Here is a 21,373-nt window from a genome sequence, read left to right as displayed (position 1 = left end):
TGTAAGCTAACATGCTCACGATGACAAGCCGCTGATGTTTAGCAGCTCATTAGCACAAAACACGAAGCACAACTAATGCCAATTAGTGGTTTTGGTTTGTGATTGCTGAACTATAATATTCGACGATTAAATGTTTGATATTTGGAAGCTCAAAATGTATTCTGGGCGACGTTGGCTCAGTGGTAGAGCAGGGTCATCGGCAGTTCGATCCCCGGCCACAGCAGTCCATGTCGATGTGTCCTTGGGCAAGACACTTAACCCCAAATTGCTCCCGCAGGCTGTTCCTGCAGTGTATGTATGTGTATGAATGTTAGAGTCCTGATGGGCAGGTGGCACCTTGCATGGTAGCCCCTGCCATCAGTGTGTGAATGGGTGAATGATGATATGTAGTGTAAAAAGCGCTTTGAGCGGTAGGAAGACTAAAAAAGCGCTATAAAAGTACAGTCCATTTACAATACAATGATGGGGACAAAGAACAGAATAGGCTACAAACAAAATTCAGAGCGAATGAAATAAAAAACAGAAAAGTGTGGTATACAAGCTGTAAAACATTAGCACGATATTGCAATATTTTCAAAAGTAATTTGAAAGTCATTTACACTCATTTCATCAAGAGCAGCCATTTGTTCATATGAAATAATAAATGACTAACACATTACATAAATGATTTTAGATCTTCTTTTGTTCTCCTTCGTTTAACATTTTAGGGATTTCAAAATGATTTGCAAAATCAATCTTTCTAAGATGTCAGGAGATTGCCAAAGTGATTATAATAAGGGTGTAAAATATATCAAATTTCCCGACACAAACCAATAGTATTCAAAATTTCAAAGAGGATTAATTATCTGGGGACCATGAATGTCTGCAAAAAAAAAAAACCTGTGCCAATCCATCTAGAAGATGTGGAGATATTTCACCGGACAAGTGAAAACTACGACCGCTGGTGGCTCAAGATCATTAGATTCATCCTCTGAGGACCATGAATGTCTGCGCACATTTATAACGACAACAGATCCAGTGATTGTTGAGACATTTCTGTCTGGACCAAAGTGGCTGATCGACCAAACAACTGCAGACGGCCCTGCAAACGCAGATGCCTTGCTGCTAGCTGGTGGTGCATTAAATAGGTCATAATACACAAACATATGGGACAGTGGTCCTCTGTCCATCAGCAGGCACACCTGCAGAAACACACAGTCTCCATATATTCCATTGCCCTCCCTGTTAAACAACAACACAGAGCTGGAACATAACAAGCACTCTGTGCTCTGAACTGTACATACATTGCTTTTGGCCACGATTCTGTAATTGATATTTTCTCTGTATCAAACGGCCTTCTGTGCTCTCAATATTACATTAATTCGCGTTTTCCTTTCTTCTCCGTCCCTCCATAACACACCTTCTCCTCACCCATCATATCCACTTCCCTCCTCTCCCTTCTCTCCCCTCCCCCTTTTAAACCTTGCATCTCTCCACGCCTCCCCTCTGATTCTCCCTCCTTCTCCTCTCCAGTCTTTTCCTTAACCTCGTGAGGACAGCAGGATGGAGGACAGGGTGTGGACTGTGTGGCTTCTTGTCATTTTGACGCTGGGATGGACAGAAGCTCAGAGTCAGAACAACTTCACCAGGTAAGTGAGAGGTTTTAGATACATCAAATGTTTTCAGGTTTGTGTGTCAACTATATCAATGTCCGTCTTGTGCATCCGTTTTCTTGCTTGTGCACATGTGGCATGCCGTTTTCAAGCCAACATCTGTCTGGATTAACTACTGTGTGTGATTTCTTTCCTGGTTGCAGTATTATGATTATAGAAAGCACAGTAGAAACAGAAGGTTGCAGTTAGGAAGATGTGGTTGGCGTCCCGTAAATACACAGAAATGACAGCATGCTGTAGCTGATGTAGTGATTTAACTGGGCAAATGTATGACTTCTGACTTTCATCCTCTAAATCCACACTTTTGGCTCCGTAAATGTTGAATTTCTTCCTTGAAATGCTTGTTTTCACTGCTGTCGCTATTTCCACACACATTCAGGGTGTAAATTGAACATGAGAGACAAACAAATGCCTGTGGGCTGTACAGCTCCAGAGGGTCAGAAGGGAGGGACGCCACTGTTTGTTTTTGGCCCAATGTGGCCTTACAGTACCCAAGACCAACAACGTATGCCTGAAGATTATGACAAACTAAAAAAGGGATTGTTAATTGATTGATGATCACAGAAACAGTCTTCACAATGTAAAAGATGATTCGTTTTGGCCTTTTTTTCCTCCAAGAAACAAGAACAAAACAACAAATTTTGAGCCACGCAGCCAAGTTTGATAATCAAACGTAGGAGACTTTAAAAAGGGAGACAAGCTGACAAGAGCAACCCACGTCTAAATTAACGAGTCTGCTGCAAAATCTTAAAGTTGAGGCTTGCCCTGCTTTGATCTGTGTTTAACCAAACCTCAAGTGCGAGTGTTCTGTGTTGAAAGTGCCTTTTCTGCTCAAAGTAAATACCTGTTACGTCTACCGACAGCCTTCTTGTGGTACAGACAGTGTGTGGAGAAAGCTCAAAGAACATATACAGTATATTGCTAGACTTCCTGGCTTGGTTTGAGCAACTTTTTAAAAAAAAAAAAAAAAAAAAACACAAATCAGGAGAGTTCATTTGGAACCTCCCCAGAGTCAGAACAGTGATGGACTGTGCCGCTGTGGTTTTCAGCACGTATGTAAAAATGTGTGCGTGTGTGTGTTTCTGCGACCTCTGCCTTAAATCTCTTCTTAAAGTCATGTTTTCTTCCAGTGCAGCACTACAAGTTAAATGAATTTGATGGTGGTTCTGTGATACTCTTTTTAGACCCACCTTCCTCTGTGGAGGCCACCTGGTCACAGACTCTGGCATCGTGGCCAGTGAGGGATTCCCCAGTCCCTACAAACCCAACAGCAAATGCACCTGGTACATCACTGTGAGTCACTTTTAAAATCACTACACCATTGAACCAAAACGCAACGTGTCCAAAAGTGGCTGCTTCCATTGTCGACCAGTTTGAGTTAGATAAAAAAAAAGGTCCAAAACATTCACAATGTGTGTGAAAATGCTCGAATCCCATCCACAAACATGGCAAATCTACACAGGTGATTATTACTGGCTGGATTAGACCTCCTCCCTTGACTGTGGGGGTGTCAGGAGACAGTGCTTGATTGACAGCTCCCCTCTTGGCACCAAATTACACCTTTTATCATTCTTAGTAGTGTGTGGAGTTTGTGGTCACCTTCAACCAACCAAAATGAGTGAAAACACCTGTGTCTGTGTGCAATTACAGGATAGTGGTAAAACACTTTAATAATCACAAGAGATCAGCAAACCAACTTTAAATATGAGAGTTTTACAAGCAGCAGCTAAGATACAAAGCAACTGTGATAAATATTAAATGTTTGCAAACATTAGCCACCCTTTTTCATTGGTCATACCAGCATAAGTTAGGCTGTAGTAATAAAACATTTGATTGAATTGAACTGAGAAAGGTAGCATTTCTTGTAAAATAATGAATCCTATTTCATCTTTCAGAATTTATAGTGTTGCTTTAAAGGTGCTATTTTTTTCATTCATGCCTCCAGTGATTAAACTACTCTTCAGTCATTTGTGGGTTGTATTCAACTTCAGTTTAAATTCTCAGGGTTTCTTCCATTTATTCTAAATGTCAAGCATATAGGGTTTAAAAAAAGATCGGATTCTATATGACTTATAAACCCTTTTCACAAATGGTCTGGTTATAAAGTTAGGCGTACAAGCCTAACAAACAAACACAAAAACAAAGAAAGAAACAAAGGAATAAAGCATGCAGCCACACAGCTAGCAGCAAAAAAAACATCAGAGACTGGCTTTATGCCTTCTCGGCCTGAGCTGGAACGTACCATCTGCTCAGGTAAACAGGGTGAACTAGACTGATACAAAGCTCTCAGAAGTACAGAAAAACAAACATAACATGAATTCAATTAGATTCCTTTGTAACTGTTGGCAATCTAAACTTATTTTTGGGCACACACACATTTAGTGCACCAACTGTAACAGAAAATAATATACTGAAGAACAAATTCACTCCTTCTACCACAACTTGGCAGTGCCCTGTAACTTACTGTGTAGAGGACCTAATGATACACACCTGTTTTCACTCTCACTGATTAAGCCGATCACCTGCACTTATGTGACAAGCAAGACGACAACAACAAAAACTATCCACCCAATCCTTTTCACAGATAATGACAAATTAATTTAAAAATTTGACGTTAAGTTAATTAACACACATATAAAACGTACCATGTTGGGAATTAAGGTCTGGTGAAAACTTACGACTCAGTGTATATTATGGCTGCACCATAACACCACATTAAATATTCCACATGTTTTGTACATCATTTATACACATGTCCCGCCAAAATCATATATAAAAAAATCATATCTGGTGTCTTTGGAAACTTTGCATTTCTCACTAGAATTTAAAATATAGTTCTGTTGCTTTACGAGCTTAGTACAAAACTCCAACACATCGAGTACAATCTATGATGGTAATTGGAGGGTTATTTAGATGGAAATATTGAATATTGACCCATAATTCGAGCAATAATTTGTTGTCACCTGAGGCTAAACCTGCTAAAAACTTTTTTCTAGCAGTCTTTCCTCAAAGCATCACCTGTCGCCCCCTCCAGGTCCCAGAGGGCCACGTGGTAATGATGTCTTTCCGCCTCTTTGACATGGAGGCAGACCCCACCTGTCGTTACGACTACCTGGACGTCTACAACGGTCACACTCGCTTGGTGCAGAAGCTGGGTCGTTTCTGTGGGACGTTCCGGCCCGGCGCCGTCATCGCCACCTCCAACACCATGATGTTAGATATGGTGTCAGACGAGGCCACTGGAGGAAGAGGCTTTCTCGCTTCCTTCAGCGCAGGGAAGCCCCATGTGGAAGGTGGGGACAAGAAATCCCACAAACATAGAAAGCGGCAGACCACGAGGAACTATTAGATGAAGCTAAAGGGTTTTGTCTAGTGATTTTCTAGTGATAGATGGCAGCTCCGTGGTCGTCTCGGCTGGTGTTTTTACGGATTTTTATTGTCTGTGAAACTATATTCTGGTGATTTGTTTATGCCAAGAAAGGGTAACACAATCATCTCTGGAAGTAACAAATCACTCAAATCTGCCAGTTTTTTAAAACATTTCAGGATGACCCCAAAAAAATCCAAAATTACAACATCAAGCAAAGAACTAAAATCTAGTGAATTAGGACTTATTCTCTTTTTAATCCTATAGAGAACCAGTTCTGTGGAGGACGTCTGACCAAATCGCAGGGCTCTGTGAAGACGCCCAACTGGCCCAACTCTAATTATCCAGCAGGCATCAGCTGCTCCTGGCACATCTCCGTAGAACCAGGCAATGTAAGCCAATCGTACTGCACTTCGTATTTCTTACTAGTAACATATTAGAATTTTATCTAATGAATTTAAGTTAGTTTATTTAGTTAGTTAAAATTGTATCACCGAAAAGAAGAAATTTTAATCTTATAAAAAATGTCTGCAGTGATACCCTTACATTAGTCTTATTCAGGGGGGTAATTTCAAGTGGGAATCTACGCTAGCGTTGGCAAGCCAGGCTAAGTAGCTAGGCTAGTTAGCTACCACTTTCTGAATGAATTTAAACCTTAACAGCAAGATGACGGTTGCTCACAATGTAATGTCTTTAAGGAACAATGTCTTAAAACACTAATTTGCTACTACGATTGGTTATTTAAGAGCATGATGGGTTCTCCTAAATGTTGAATGTTGGAAAAAGGACAGAAGGCTTCAATCTGGTTATTAATCTGGTTTATACGTCTTTTTGGAAAAAGGTAAAAAAATACCTCTTAAAACTATTTTATCCCTAGTAAATATCAACAATATTATCATTATATTTATGATTTATTAACACAAAAAAGTGAGGAGCTAGGTGTGTTACATAAGGATAACTAGCAGGAGGAGAAGGAAAAATGAAAATGGCAGTGAAGGGGCCCGTTACAAGGAAATGTTAAACCTCAGGTCCCTGATGTAGCCTATGTGTGTATGTATGTGTGTGTTTGTGAGTGTGTGACAGCGGCCCTGTGACGAAGTTCAAATGAAAGGCTTCTTTGAGTGCCTGAAGGTGTGCTCGTATGTGCCAAGAGATTGAAAGTAAGGAAAGAGGGAAGGAAGCGAGAGCGAGGGAGAGAGTAAATGCTCTTCTGTATTTCTGTAGTCTGGCCGTTCTCCTCCACCACCACCACCACCACCTACTGTACTGTATGTCTACACTGTGCTGGTTCCATGAAAGCTAGTCAGGAATATACAGTCAGCTCACATCATTTATTCCCCTACATAAATGATATAGTTTGTACTGGCATGTTTTGTGTGTTCATTGCCACCTCCTCCCTAGGTGATCGAGGTGAAGTTTATAAAGCTGGACTTGGAGCCTGACACGTACTGTCGCTACGATTATGTGGCATTGTTTAACGGGGGAGAGAGGGATAACTCAAGGAGGATTGGGAAATTCTGTGGAGACAGTTCACCAGGGTAAGCTTGCTGATCAGAAATTGGTGATAAAAGAGGCATTTTAAAAATACATGGCACAACGTTTCAACTTTGCTAATCCTCCGCCTGTCCTTTTTTCCTCTCTATTTTTGTCGTCCCTTACATAGAACAATAGTGACAAATGGTAACGAGCTCCTTGTCCAGTTCATCTCTGACCTCAGCGTGACCTCAGATGGCTTCATGGCCCACTACTCCAGTGTGCCCCGTGGGTCTCGGGCGCCAACGGCTGGGGGAGACTTTATCTACGGACCTCAGACGAAGCCAAGCAAACCCACCAATGCAACCCCCAAACCAAGGCCTGGCCCTAAACCCACCTCAAAACCAGCCAAAAAAACACTGGTGAAGATACCGTTGAAACCTTCACCGCGCAAACCTATCGTCAAGCCTGCAGTCAAGCCCACAGCTAAACCCAAACCAGCTAAACCAACACCTAAAGCACCTGTGAAAAAGCCCACATCTAAACCTGGATTCAAACCTAAAACTAAACCTACACCCAAACCTAAGATTATCAAGCCAACGCTCAAACCAAGAATCAAGTCTAAACCCACACGAAAGCCTTTACTGAAGACCAAACCCACCTTAAAACCTGTTGTCAAACCAACAAAGCCAACCAAGAGCAGAGTTAAACCAACAGCCAAACCGAAGATTAAGCCTAAAGTAACCCTTAAACCTGGAGTAAGCAAGACGGTCACAAAGAAGCCTTTTGTGAGCAACAAACGTGAGTGGAAGTAATTGATTTTTAAGCTAACAAAACTACACTTTGCTTTGTATGTATGTATATGTGCACACAGTATTGAGCAGCAAGTCAATATGCTCATCACACGTTTCTTGCCATGTGCGTTTTCTTTAGCTTTACCTCTGAACCCACTGTGCACACAAGTCTGTAAGAGGACAGGAACTCTCCAATCGAGCTTCTGCCCTCATGACTTCGGTAAGTCAAATCAGCTTCCCTTTGGTCTTCAGAAAACTTCTCTGTCCTGGCACATGGATTCAATATTTTGACTTAATTCTTTAGTTTAACAATAATTTGGTGCATAATTTTTAAAAGAAAAACCATGCAAACCCTGTTCACTTTCTTTGATTTTTATATTTTCTCTCTTATATTGCTCTTTCTTTCAGTGATAACAGGTAAGGTTACATCTTTGACCCCTGGTCCGAGGGGCTCGGCGACAATTGAGGTGTCCATAATCAAGGCCTTTAAGGCAGAAAGACTGAACATCAACAAATCAGGGCCAATCATGTCGGTCACACTGGCCTCCACCTGCAAGAGATGCCCCAGTCTAATCAAAGGTACAACTATCTCTATTTACAGCTTTTGTCTGTCTCGGCATATAACACAAACACCACATTTGTACTGAAAGAAATGTCTCCATGGCATCAACTGTGAAATATTGATATGTATGACGTCATACATGCAATTGCTTACTATCTTACTAATAACACTAAATGTTGATCAGATACATTATCAATACATACCAATTCTTAAAAACAAACATATAAACATATAATCTTTGTGTTATCAAGGTAAGACTAAAATAAAATGGTGCTATATCAAATAGCAATATATCTTAAATATAATTTTGTATTTCCTCTGGCTTCATTTTGGCCTATGAACTACAAAATAGCCCAAACTCTCATTGTATGCAGACGATATAACTATTTATTTAACCACTATATTCAAGTCATTAAAGGCAGAAATAAAAGAATATAGTTCAGTGTTTGATTACAAATTTAATTTGGTGTGCAATTGTGACTTTGTTTATTACTTTTGGAAGTAATTATTGTAACACATAATGACTAATACATATTACTTCAGTCAAACAATATGTGTCCGTTAATTTAATCCATAGGTCGGCATGAACTGGTATTTGACAAGTTCTGACACATTTCTTTTCTTGTTCAGGCCAGAACTATGTGCTGATGGGAAAAGTCGACGCACAGGGAAACGGCCTTCTCAGCCCCTCCAGCTTCACCATCCTCTATAAGCCCATCCACGCCAAAGCACTGGCCAACCTCTTGCGCAAACAGTGCTGACATTTCAGCCAAGCCCACCAATGGATGTTGACTGACTATATCTCTGAAAACATGTAACTAAACATAAAGAGTGGAAATATTATGAGTAACTAAATTTTTTACATAATGCAATTTTGTCGCGAAAAGTTATTTAAAAAAAAGTAAACATACATCAGTATATTTTGTATTTTGTATGTAAATTATAATATTTCTGTGATAAAAGATGAACATCAATAAACCATGTGATTTTGGTGCTGAAATATACTGGGTGAGGGAAATGAGGATGAACGCAGGTATCATGTGAATACAACTGGCAGGAACACATTTAGGGCAGCTACTGGACAGGTGGAGAATAAGGCATAAAATACAGCCTACTATGAGAAAGGAACTTGGAGGGGAATTCACCAAAAGATTTCACAGCTTTTGCAGCTACTAAACCTGCACAAATTAGACAAGCCGTGTGAATTAAAAAGCCAAAACAAAGGGTGAAATACTTGGTTATCCTGTACTATTTGCACATATTCAATTTAGGTGATATGCATACATTTGGCACAAAGTTGCCATTGTTGCCACATGGACAACTGCATCAGAGCAAGAAAAGGGCAAATTGCACTCAGCTACAATACTTTATAAGCTGATTGTGCTCTAATATCATTAGTGCAATGTCCTTTTTTTCAATGCAATGTTTCACAGCAGTTTCCTAATTTCCCATGTCTGTCCCCAGAAAGGCATTTAGAATATAGAAAGTATAAAAGAGGATTTTGGAATAACTAGCAAACTTATTAAAAATATATAAATTAAATATCTGGTTACCTTTGCTCAGACATCAGAAATTTAGCCTCCCATCATCTTTGAGATGTGTCTACAACTTGATTGGAGTCCACCTGTGGTAAACTAAGCTGATTGGACATGACTTGGAAAGATACACACCTGTCAGGGTCTCACAGCTGACAATTAACAAGTATTTTTTCATGTTCATGTTCTTTCACTTACTTTAAAAACTTGAACTTTGGTAATGCACCTTGTTAAAGCCTGTAGAAGACAAGAGCGAAAGAAAACAACCTTTTGAAGGAGTCTCTCAGCAAATAAGATTGAGAACTGTTGTTTAAATCTGTGTCCCCATGTTGTGAGGATTTCTTCATTTAGATGTATTAGTGGGACATCTGCTGGATGTTTATATTATTGCATTTCATGAAGAGAAAGCGTTGATTTTATGTGTTCTCCCTAAACAGCAATGAACAAACAGCTTTATATTCAGTCGCATGCAAAATTGATGTTTCAGATCACAACTAACGGTGGTGAACCAGCAGAAGCCAAAGAATAGGCCCAGGCATTAAGTTAAAGTACTGAAGTACTGTGCTTAAGTACAACATTGAGGTACTTTACTTGAGTGTCACTGTTATGCCACGCCATACTTACATTCCAGGACACTTTTAAGGATAATATTGTACTCCACTACATTTATTTGATAGACAATTTAGATCAGTAATGCAAAATATAAATCAACTGATAAATGATGGTACATTATGATTGGGCTATGTAGTAGCACATAAAGTAGTTGAAATTAGCCCAAACTTCAGATTGTGTTTTATTTAGCAGTAGTTCTTATATGGCTGCTTGTGTTAAGGCAGAATAACAAACTGATACCACAGGAAGTTATGCATGTTTTGTTAAATGGGGAAAGGGAGTTTGTAAAATAAACTGTAATGCTTTGAAACCCCTAGAGCTCTTATGGTACGCGTAGTATTTTGTTGTTTGACAGATTTTCAGAAATCTTGTAACTTTACACACAGAGCAAAGCAAGACTTTATTACCAGAATTCAAACTTCATGAGTAAACATACAATATTAAGTTTTATACTGTATTATGTATGTAAAATAGAATATTTATTGGATAAAAGACGCATAAAAAATAAACACTGGTGCTTAAGGTGATCTCCTTTTCCAGAGTTCAAAACTAAAATGGCAAAATGAACATCAAGCGCACATGAAAACACAAATGAATTTTAGCACATTTACTGTCATTACATCCACCAACAACTCCATGTGTGTTGTTCCGTGGCTTTAAATCATCACCCCACAAGAAAGCATGTGCAGCAGCTCATGAGAATCATGAAACCTAGCAGGATGTAGAACAGGTTGGTGGTCCAGAAAGCAAACAGGTAGAGGGTCTTGTTGCAGTAGGTGTCCATGCTGGATGCTGTCTGGTTGTAGCTGGGTTCATAGATGGAGTAAATCCACACATTTCCTTGAGAAAAAGAATCCAAAGAGAATCATTACTTTCCACAGAAGTGAACACATTTTCTGTAGTGTTGAAGCGTGTTTCTGCCCAGTACTTTAGTTAAACCTTGTTGTTTGGCACTAGGTAGGTAGTGTAGAGTGGGTTTGTCAAAGTTGTTTAGCCAGAAAAGGCTAGTTGCATCTGGAAATAACGCTTAAGAGAGACTATTTAAGTAAACAGCTTTAAACTCCAGCTATGCATTAAGAATACATTCAGCTCACAGATACCTATGTAATCTTCTACCAAAAGCTGTGTTCATAGATTTTTCGGTAACTTGAATTTCACCATTTATAGCTAATAGTTATCGGTTTGATTATGCGGAGAGACCATAAAACTAAAACAAAGAGCTACAATGCTGCAAGCAACACCTTCTAAAGTACTCAGAGTCATTTAACTGATCTAGAAATATTGATTAAGGGAGTTTTAACCGCCTGTGTCAGTGCATTTATTGTGCATTTGTTAGACTACTACTCAATGCTTTCAGCTTACCGGCGGTGAACCAGCAGAAGAAGAAGAGAGCGACCAGGCAGCTCCAGGCCATGCTTTGAATCTCGAAGCGGGCACAGCAGGGCAGGAGGGAGAGCACAGTCAGCACCAGGGAGACGACTCCCATAACCATCAGATAGATGGGGATGTAGGGCTGCTTTGGGCAGTCGTTTTGGTAAACCGCTCCTGTATTAAAAAGGTCGTGTAATCATTTTATTGGCAGTTATTGCAATCCACAATTGAAACAACTTCAAAATTTGCTTACCTACTACCAGCTGAGCAAGGGGCATGATACCCATGATAACCTGGGTGCATACTGAGGGAAGACAGGACAGGATATTTTATATATGTGATGAGGTTAATCTAAATATAAACACAAAGGGGCATGACTTTAAGACACCTCCATCTTTTACCTAATGTTACTGCTGGAGGTCTGAAGATGCGTTGAGGTCCTTCACTCTCTGACATTGTGTGTTATGTTATATCGAAGCTGCAGAGGGTCAAAGGGAAGAGAGACAGACACATCAGCTGTACTGTATTACAGTCTCAAAGCTCGAAATTGCCGGGATATTTCACAAGAAGTGCTCTTCATTCAAACTATAGTGGTGAAATAGCTTCACTGTCAAACTCACTGTAGCCTACTTCCCTAAAAATAAACGGCAAGTTTTATGATATTTCACTTCTTTTAACTGCAAGTACAGTAACAGCAACAATAGTTAGCATACATCTAATATAACGACAATACAAGCTCAAAATAGAAAAGGGTTTTGAATTGTTTTTTTCCAGGCTGAAAATCCATGAAACAAATCTTTAAAAAGTAGATTTTATGTTTTAAAAAATAAGGCAGTACAATCATAGAAACAGTAATACATTGATCAGATAGGTCATCCCATACCTTTCTGTGTGAGTAAGAGTATCTCCTCTGTGTGTCTCCTCTCTGACAGCCTGAGGTGACACTATTTATTGCTGCGACACATCTGAAGGTTAGATATAGTTCACTTGAGGTGTATAAGAGTTCACGTGCCATGTGTGCGGGTCTCAACTTCCTGTTTCTTCCTCTTTATTTCTTGATGATTGTAATTAGTTCCCTTTCTGTCTGTTAATAATGAGAAGAAGTCATATTGTAAACTCCAATACATCAGCATTTATCTTTAGATCATATCATGTTTCACTCATCAATCCTATCGTCTTTGTTCTTGTCCAACAACTTGAATCTTTTTGGTGAAGGTACCTCAACAGAATTCAGCTTTCCATTTTCTTTCAATCTCTACTTTTTCCATAAAAGTATAAATATAAGGGGAGTTTGACTTAAATAAGCTTAACTTTTATCATGGTTTTATTTTGTTGCTTGCAATTTAAATGAGTTGAAAAATATATTAGACAAAACAAAGAAGTGCCTAAGTTTGTGCTCCACAATAGACAATGTTTGAAAAGTCAGAGTGATTACATTACATTACATTACATTACAGTCATTTGATGCTTTTATCCAAAGCCTGATAAGAGGCTGATGAGGTGACTGATGAGGGAATGAGAGGCAGGTGGGCAGGTGGGTGTGTGGGGGATGAATAGCAGCCAAGTATGAGGAAGTAACAGTGAGTCTGAGGTCGAAGTGCAATGTGTAAAAATGTAAAGCTGGGGGTAAAAATGGATTACAATAACAATATTTCGTTATTTGTTAAGTTTTTTCCTCTCCATTTTCTGCATTAGGTTGCCAGAAAATACCTCTGGTAGCATGTAACTGATTGAACATTGTGAAGCCTGTTTGGATGCATTGTCTGGGCTGGTATGATATCTGGATGAAAAAGTCCTTTTGCACTCATCTACTGAGTAGAATCCCCTTTTACAGCAGCTTTCACTCTTACTTTCACTCTACGTTGTATTTCCTTCATCATGGTTCCCATATTTCCAAGCTAATAGACAAAAAATTCAGACAACATCATGATTTCCCCATGTGATTATTTGGCAAAAACATTTATAAAAAAGCTATTTTCGTTTTATGAAAAGACAACTTCCTCTTATCTCTCCATTTTAGTAACCTGGATGATTTACCAGATAAAGCACATCTGTGGTTGAAGAGACGGTTTGCAACATCCTCAGAAATCACTGCTTCGGAGAAATACATTTCCTATTTTTACAGAGTTCCCATATTACACATTTCTACATTTCTTTATCTTTTAATTGATGTTTCAGGTGACAAAATACAACATATCTCTGATTGCATTTTGGCAAATATACTGTATGTAATCTTAATCATGTTATAGAAATTATAGCAGTGAAACTCATCTGATACAGTTTGATCTGCAATTTAAGCACTGTGATTCAATGTTACATGATGGAAACCAAAAAGGGAAGCATAAAATAAGATGGTTCCCCGCTGCATTAGGCTTCACAAAGTATCTTATATAGGCTTACGCTGTATTATTAATCATTGTCTATTAAAGTGCATGATTGGAAAGATGTGGCATATGATTGTTTGTTTTATAGAGTGCCTTCGTGACACAAATTATCAACAAAAAATTAACAACAAGGCAAGATTCAGTAAAGATTCAGCAAGATCCAGTACTTTGTACCAAGTTTAAGGCTAATTCCTGGTTCGACATGTAAAGAATACATCTTGTGTAAGAATACCTCTTGTATCTTTTCTACAAAAGGCTCAGCATCGAGAAAACATTTACAGACGTTAATTGTGATCAGTGTTAAAATCTACAGCATCTTGGATTTGAGTGTGTATCTAAATGAGGCTGTCAAAACACAGGCTGTGCCACTACGAGACATGGTAGGTGTTCAGATAAAACATATTAATCTTGTGTGGCAATATATCAACCATTAACAGCCGCATTAGACGCATCCTGTCTCCTCGTTGGTTTGTTTGATTCTAGACGTCGTCGTCTCTATCGGCTTGGCCGCACAGCAACTTGCAGACCAAGACGCAGCAGCCGCAAACCATGGACAAAGCCATGAGGATGTAGACTAAGGTGGTGGTCCAGAAGGCAAACAGGTAGAGAGTCTTGTCGCAGTAGGGATCCACATTCGTTGTGTTCCTGTCGTAGTTGGGCTTGTAAATAGAGTATATCCACACATTACCTAGGTAAGAAAGAGAAGAGAATAAATATGTTGTATATCTATTTAATCCCATTATTACACTATATATCATTATTTTGTGATCTAACTTTGTAAAAAAAACTTTGTTCAGTAATAAGCCATTTCTTGTTTTGAAGCGTTTTTGACGAGAGAATGACAAACCGCTACGCCCCAAGGATTTAACTTTATTGAAGATGTTTGAACCAACTTTGATCTTATTCAAGACAGTGGTTTTGAGCAGTGTCCTTTAATAAATACATATCCAATTTTCAATATTTTTGGGGCTTTTTTTGAAGAGCTGATAGTAAAGAGATGACATGACATGAGGGGAGAAAGAAATGGTTCATAGTACCAACCAGCTGCCACAGCAGTGCCGTTTATTAATGACATTTATTTAGCCATTCATTTGTATCAAAAGATGTATAATGAATGTCAATGGACTGTTTTTTCTTGAGCTGTGCATTTTAGAGAACTGAAGGACTGTTTTGCCTTACAACATCCTCATTTCCAATGTTTTAAACTCACTTAAAATGTTCACCTTAGGTGTTTGTGTGCAGCTTTGCCGATTCTAAAAAGGCAGGGGGATCTCTAGAACAGTGGTTCTCAAATGGGGGTACGTGAACCCCTGGGGGTACGTGAAGGCACTCCAGGGGGTACGTGAGATTTAAAAAAATATATATTTAAAATTAGCATCCATTCAAAAATCCTTAAAAAATTGTTATTTAATAAATATTCAATAAAATATAAGTGTAAGTTCATAAACTGAATTTAATGCAACAATGCAATCGTCAGTGTTGACAGTTTAATAAATCAGACATTGATGGCGCTTAGTATTACATATTTTTTTCAACCAAAAATGCTTTGCGCTGGTTAGGGGGTACTTGGCTAAAAAAGTATTTCACAGGGGGTACATCACTGAAAAAAGGTTGAGAACCACTGCTCTAGAAGACACAGATGGACATCTAATGGCCAACACATGTTAGTACAACTGGTGCACTTAAAGGGACAGTGTTTAAGATTTAGTGGCATCTAGTATTTATGCAACCAACTAAATACCCCTGAGCTAAACCCGTCCCTTTTGAATTGTGTTGGAGAACTACGGTGGTCTACAAGTAGGATAGATATCTTTAGGATTTTAGTACAACTAGGGGCTACTCTTATCAATACTCCATTCTCCTACAAAGTCACTATGTAAAATCATTAATATCCCCCTGGAAACAAATGTATAATGTCAATAAAATCAATTACATTTCTGAGTGAAGTTTATAAAGATTTAAGAACACAGACGTCCATCAGTATCAGTCCTTCTGCCTGTCTTCTGTCCACCTGGCTGCTTTGTCCCGTCAGGCAGATAAGCATACAAAAAATAGCTTTTTGGCCTACTGTTCACGCCGTGCCTGTGTAAACATAGTGGCTTTGGCCAACTGAATTATGTTTGCGCCTAGGTAGCAGCTTATTTGCCTCTGTTTTTATGTGTGTGTGTAGTTGGAGTAGATTAGTCCGACAGAGAGCAGATAATATGCATACTGCAGCGTGATAATAAAAAACTAATAAAAAGCACAAGTAATGTGGTTAGCTAAATAAAACAACAATTCTTAGATATGGGTGATATGAATATCTGCTAATAAAACCCCAACAGGTTACACACTGTACCTTTTAAATGAGACAAATAGAAGCCTGGAGAACCTCCAAATTGAAGGAGGGTATGGAAGTTATCGTGCCTGCTATAATTAAAATAATGACAAAATGGAGGCAAAGAGTGGCTCATCTGAGTCCATTATGTTCTAATCAGGACTTGTGGTGTGTTATCAAACTTAAACCTCAGCCACACAAAAATGGGCTGTGTGAAAAAATCCCTGTCTATTGTTTAAAAGTTAGCTAAGCTCGACCAGGAGATTTAACCAAAAAAAAAACATGGCCTTATATCTAAGTTTTTCCCATGAGCTCATTAGTCAGCCCACTGTGTTTAAACTCACCAGCTATGAACCAGCAGAAGAAAAATAAGGATGACAACGAGTTCCAGGCGGTGCAGATTCGACTGAGCGGGTTGGGGGTGCCATCTTCGGGGGTTCTGGCCCAGGGCAGGCAGGAGAGCAACGCCAGCAACAGCCCAAAGACTCCCGCCACTATCAGATAGATGGGGATGTAGTGCTGCCGCGGACAGTCATTCAGATGTATTGTACCTGATGGACATGTGGTCGATGACAGGAGATTAGATGCATTAAATTTAGTGCGGAGAAATTCAGACTTTCCAACATTTTCAAATAAAAGTTTACAGCGAAACCAATAACACAGATAAAATGTCTGCAAATGTGAATCGCTCACTCACCGAGTGCAATCTGGGCAGCGGGTATGACACAAGCAATCAACTTTGATAATGCTGCAAGAAGAAAGAAAACATTTAGATGAAGGCGCAGACACAGCCTCTTTTTTCTGCATATAATCAAAAACAAAATTAAACCATAACAGGAATGTGTATGATTGAGATGAGCTCACCTAGTATCGGTAATGGGGGTTGAGGACGGTTGCGGATGCGTCGAATCAGGCCGATGTTTGACATTATCACCAATGAGGATCAGGAGCTGAAACAGAAGTAAAGACTTAAGTTGTCCACATTGTTCCACATGCTGAAACCTGGGATTGTATTCAAAGTGATCTTTATCAGCCAGAAGAAAACAAAAAACAAAGGTTTTAACATAAGGTAACAGGATTTTGCTCCCATCATTCTTTCACCACCTTGTTTAACAAAGGCAACATCACTATTTTATAGAGGCAGCATTTCCTACAGTGAGGACAGAGTTTAACTTATTCTTTTATCTAAATAAAGCTGAATCTAATAGTTGATTTATTATTATTGCTTTATTACTCAATTGACACAATTAAGCTTTGAAAGTGTGCAGTAACATTGTATGATAAAGATTCAGTAAAGTTCTGGGTATGAAAGACAATCGATTAACATTTGAATAGCAACTAACACTTATTGTTATTATAGATAATCAATGGTTTAGTCTATCAATGTCCCAATTTTTTTTTTAAATGCACAATTTCACAGAGCATCAGGTGACGTCTTAAAATTGCAGTCCAAACCACCAAATATTTCATGGTCATTAGTACTAGTAGAAAATCAACACATTTAAGAGGCCGAAACCAGTGAATATTTGTCATTCTTGCTTAATGGCTAAATAAATGCCTAAAGGTCTCAGGTTTTCTTGTGGGGAATGTTAACACCAGGTTTTAAATAATCATAAGAATGCACAAAAGCTTTAAAATTAAATTGAAATTTGTGTCATTTCCACTCAGTCCATCTGACTGGTCAGCTAAACACTCATTCTGTGAACTCTAATCCAGCAAAGTATAACAAAAATACACAAAATTCTTCTTTTATGTTACTTAATGATAGCTACATCAGACAATTTTTGATTTTTATAACTTTAGCTAAGAATCTCCTGGTAATTTTAGTCCTGGGACTACATTTCAAGGAACTAAAAGCTTCCTTCAGCTCAATAAACAGAATATGTTCACACATGTGTTGTGTGACGAAAGAATACTATCCTAAGTACTGCCAAGAGGTTTGACTGCTTTCCCAACAAAGCAAGTCTGACCAATAGTCTACAACAGGATCAGCAGCAACAAGAAACAACCTGGAGCATTTACTACAACATAAAAAAAAAGAGACAAGAGAAGAAAATGTAGGTTAAGAATAAGACTGAATATGAGAAGCTGAGACATACAGTACCAGTCAAAAGTATAGACACACCTTCTCACTCAACTACTTTGAAGAATCTAAAATCTAAAACATATTCTGGTTTGTTGAGCATTTGTTTGTTTACCACATAATTCCATATGTGTTCCTTCATAGTTTGGATGTCTTCAATATTAATCTACAATGTAGAACAAATAAATAAAAACCATTGAATGAGAAGGTGTGTCCAAACTTTCCACTGGTACTGCAGATTTCTAAATGATGAACTAATAGTTATTAGTGTAGTATTGTACAAATAGTATTATATTTATGTGATGTCAACATCATTTTTTTTAAATCTATAACAGGCCAATAAAATCGACTCTGAGCACTTTCTATTTCACTTTCATAAACACGTTGCAACACATGTGTGAAACTTTTGTTCATTCATGCACAACTGAATGCTGTCAAACCTGAAAAAGATAAAAAAAAAAAAAAAAAAGTTCTCCACCCCACCCAGTGACAAACACACACCGACTCAACTTCTGGAGTCTGATCCTGGGTTTAAAATGCAAATGTCACCTCAAAAAAAAAAAAAAAAGTAATAACGCAATGCTTGGAAAAATCCCAGTTGGATGTTTAATGCTCACTTACCTTTGTTTGTATCGTTTAGCTTCTCTCTCTCTCTCTCTCTCTCTCTCTGCTTATGTCACAGCCGCGCCTCTTGAGAAGCCAAACCTCCTCCTCTCGGGAGCGCGCATTCATCTGACGCACTCTTACTCACACAAGGCCCAAAAATGTGGGCTGTGTTTTTTGGTGGTTGTGCAGAATGGCAGGTCAATGGTACCATATGAGTAGAGCATAGGCCAACTTTGTATATTCATTTGATAGTTAAACCCCTTACAATATATCATTTTAAGATAAGATAAGATAAGATAAGATAAGATAAGATAAGATAATCCTTTATTAGTCCTGCAGCAGGGAAATTTGCAGGCTTACAGCAGCATAGAGTTAAAGTGCACACAAGAGACATAGTAAAGAAAGACAAGATAAAAATAAAAAAATGAAAAATAAAAAATAAAAAAACAGTAGAAAAACACAATAACTGAAATATAATATTTACAGACAGAAACTATTTTTATTATTGCACAGTGTTTTTATTGTCATGAATCCATCATGGAATCTGCTGGGAGCATACTGTATGTTTTCTAATAGCTCTGAGCAGCAGGAAAAGGATTCAATATCTAAGTTTTAACATTCCCATTATTACATTACATTACAGTCATTTTTGCTAGAACTTTTATCCAAAGTGTTTTTATTGTCAGGAAGTGTATTCAACATAGGTATTCAAGAGAACATTACATTAGTCACATTACAGAAGTCATAAGTGCATCTCCTTTATTAAACAAGCATCTCATAAGTGCATCTCCTTTCTTAAACAAGCATAAAGCCAGAGCAAAAGTATAGTGCAGAGGCAAATTACTACGAAAACAATAATTGCAACAGACTAATCCGAATATAGTAAGTGCTACAAACTACTACGAATAGGATAAGTGCAGTAAACAAATACAAATTAACAACTCGATATAAGTTTTCTGTGTAACCGAAAACTGTCAGATAAATGTAGTGGAGTAAAAAGTAGCTACAATATTTCCCTGTGAAATGTAGAGGAATAGAAGTATAATGTAGCTCAGAATTGAGATACTCAAGTGAGGTATAAAAGTGCACAAACATTGTAGACTACTTAAATTGTGCTTAAGTTTCTGGAGTAAAAATACTGAGTTATTTTCCCAAACTAATATTTATTTTCAAACATGGGTCTGTCGACCACAAGTTATATTCTTGATAAAAAAATGTGAATGTTTAAAGCAGTGATTCCCAACCTGAGGACAAGATCATTAAAGAAGACATCCTACAAAAGAACATTCAATTTCTGTTAGAGCAAACATTTTTATCAAAGCTTTTATTTTATTTATTTATTTTTACCTCTTTGAAAGGACTCTAAAAGCTCTTTAAATCAAACCATCTGAGAGGGGTTTCTTTTTATTATTTAACTGCTCAAGCTAATTTCCACTCTAAGGCTATTTCCTGTGATGAGGTGGCACACGTAAGCAATCACGAGCTAAAAGTGTTAACCCCTAACCCAGGTACTACCAACATACAAACCCTATAGTTTCTTTTAATTTCTGTACTCCTGCTTTAGAAAATCTAATTTGTAAAAGTACTAATAAAGTGGCATGGAAGGCAGATAAAACAGATGAATAAAACCAAATAAAGTATTACACAATATTTGTAGAAAATATTGCCAAAATAGGAAGACCTTTAAACACACTGTACAGCTGATACAAACTGTAATTAGAGCACAGGTAATGGTGCTTTGAGCTCACTTTGAAAAGCAGCACTCATACTTAACTGAGATAATCAAATACTCCCACATGAGAGCAAATGAAGTTTGAAAGGACCTTTTATCTTAACGTTATAGTTTGCATTAACCGAGGTGTGGCCAGATACAGTATCAGCTGGGGAGCTGGTATGATTTCCGGATGTGTCACCGGCAGTCATGTTGAAATTTATCTCCATAATTTCCATATAATCAAAGTTAGAAAATATATTAAAAAAACGTGTGGTAAATGGTATGTTATTTCCCCTTTGTGAGTATCTATGCGAGTACCTTGTTAATAGTTTGCTACTCTTCTGTTTCCCGTGCTGTTTAATTATTTTAGCTACAAACAGATTCCTGAATTAGTTTATTTTTACTACGAAACAGATTTACTTGAACTGGAAACTAGCTTTTATATTCACATAAAATGGATGACAATGCAGAATTTGGAAAGGCATGGACTATTTATGCAGCCACAGTAGCGGATATGATAAGAAGACACTGTGCAAACACAGAAACAAAGGCTGAACTAGTGTTGTATAGACTCATCGCACTCCAATTGGCCATATAATTAACATGGACAAGACTTAACTCCTGTAATGACAGAATGTTTGGTCTATGTCACAGTTTGCAACAATAAGCCTCTCCCAAGGCTAAACTTACCTGTCTAAAATATTACCTAAATATTCAATTACGACAAGAAACGGAGCTTTTAATCACATTTTATCATGTATGGTCATGAGTGGAGAGAAAGAGCAAGTAATGCAGCTGTTTACAGAGTTCAAATCTTTTTTTTTTCTTTAAAAAGGAGACAAACTTAAAAAAAGAGAAACATTTTCACTCAGCTTTACAACACCTTTTAGAAATAAAGCCATC

The 21,373-nt window shown here is 38.1% G+C and overlaps 3 protein-coding genes across 3 annotated transcripts; 1 reads left to right on the top strand and 2 right to left on the bottom strand.

Annotated features, from left to right (window-relative positions):
* The first annotated feature begins 1,542 nt into the window (after positions 1-1,542).
* pcolceb (procollagen C-endopeptidase enhancer b) lies at positions 1,543-8,618 on the top strand. Its single transcript, XM_054601755.1, has 9 exons — positions 1,543-1,628; positions 2,837-2,945; positions 4,687-4,945; positions 5,287-5,411; positions 6,421-6,557; positions 6,683-7,293; positions 7,426-7,506; positions 7,695-7,865; positions 8,479-8,618. The coding sequence occupies exons 1-9, from the start codon at positions 1,543-1,545 to the stop codon at positions 8,607-8,609; spliced, it is 1,710 nt and encodes a 569-aa protein (XP_054457730.1). The 3' UTR covers positions 8,610-8,618.
* A 1,878-nt stretch (positions 8,619-10,496) lies between these two features.
* On the bottom strand, positions 10,497-12,327 carry LOC129093783 (transmembrane protein 272-like). The gene is made up of 5 exons (XM_054601904.1): positions 12,250-12,327; positions 11,768-11,844; positions 11,620-11,670; positions 11,358-11,540; positions 10,497-10,835 (listed from the first exon to the last, which is right to left on the bottom strand). The coding sequence occupies exons 2-5, from the start codon at positions 11,820-11,822 to the stop codon at positions 10,660-10,662; spliced, it is 465 nt and encodes a 154-aa protein (XP_054457879.1). The 5' UTR covers positions 11,823-11,844; positions 12,250-12,327; the 3' UTR covers positions 10,497-10,659.
* Positions 12,328-13,346: 1,019 nt separating this feature from the next.
* Positions 13,347-18,794, bottom strand: LOC129093731 (transmembrane protein 272-like). Its single transcript, XM_054601841.1, has 5 exons — positions 18,772-18,794; positions 16,932-17,017; positions 16,765-16,815; positions 16,412-16,618; positions 13,347-14,438 (listed from the first exon to the last, which is right to left on the bottom strand). The coding sequence occupies exons 2-5, from the start codon at positions 16,993-16,995 to the stop codon at positions 14,230-14,232; spliced, it is 531 nt and encodes a 176-aa protein (XP_054457816.1). The 5' UTR covers positions 16,996-17,017; positions 18,772-18,794; the 3' UTR covers positions 13,347-14,229.
* Positions 18,795-21,373: the final 2,579 nt, after the last annotated feature.

Source organism: Anoplopoma fimbria, chromosome 7 (genome assembly GCF_027596085.1).
Source record: "Anoplopoma fimbria isolate UVic2021 breed Golden Eagle Sablefish chromosome 7, Afim_UVic_2022, whole genome shotgun sequence".
NCBI lineage: Eukaryota > Metazoa > Chordata > Actinopteri > Perciformes > Anoplopomatidae > Anoplopoma > Anoplopoma fimbria.
The sequence above is the reverse complement of the archived record's forward strand: the minus strand, read 5'-3'. Positions and strand labels throughout refer to the sequence as shown.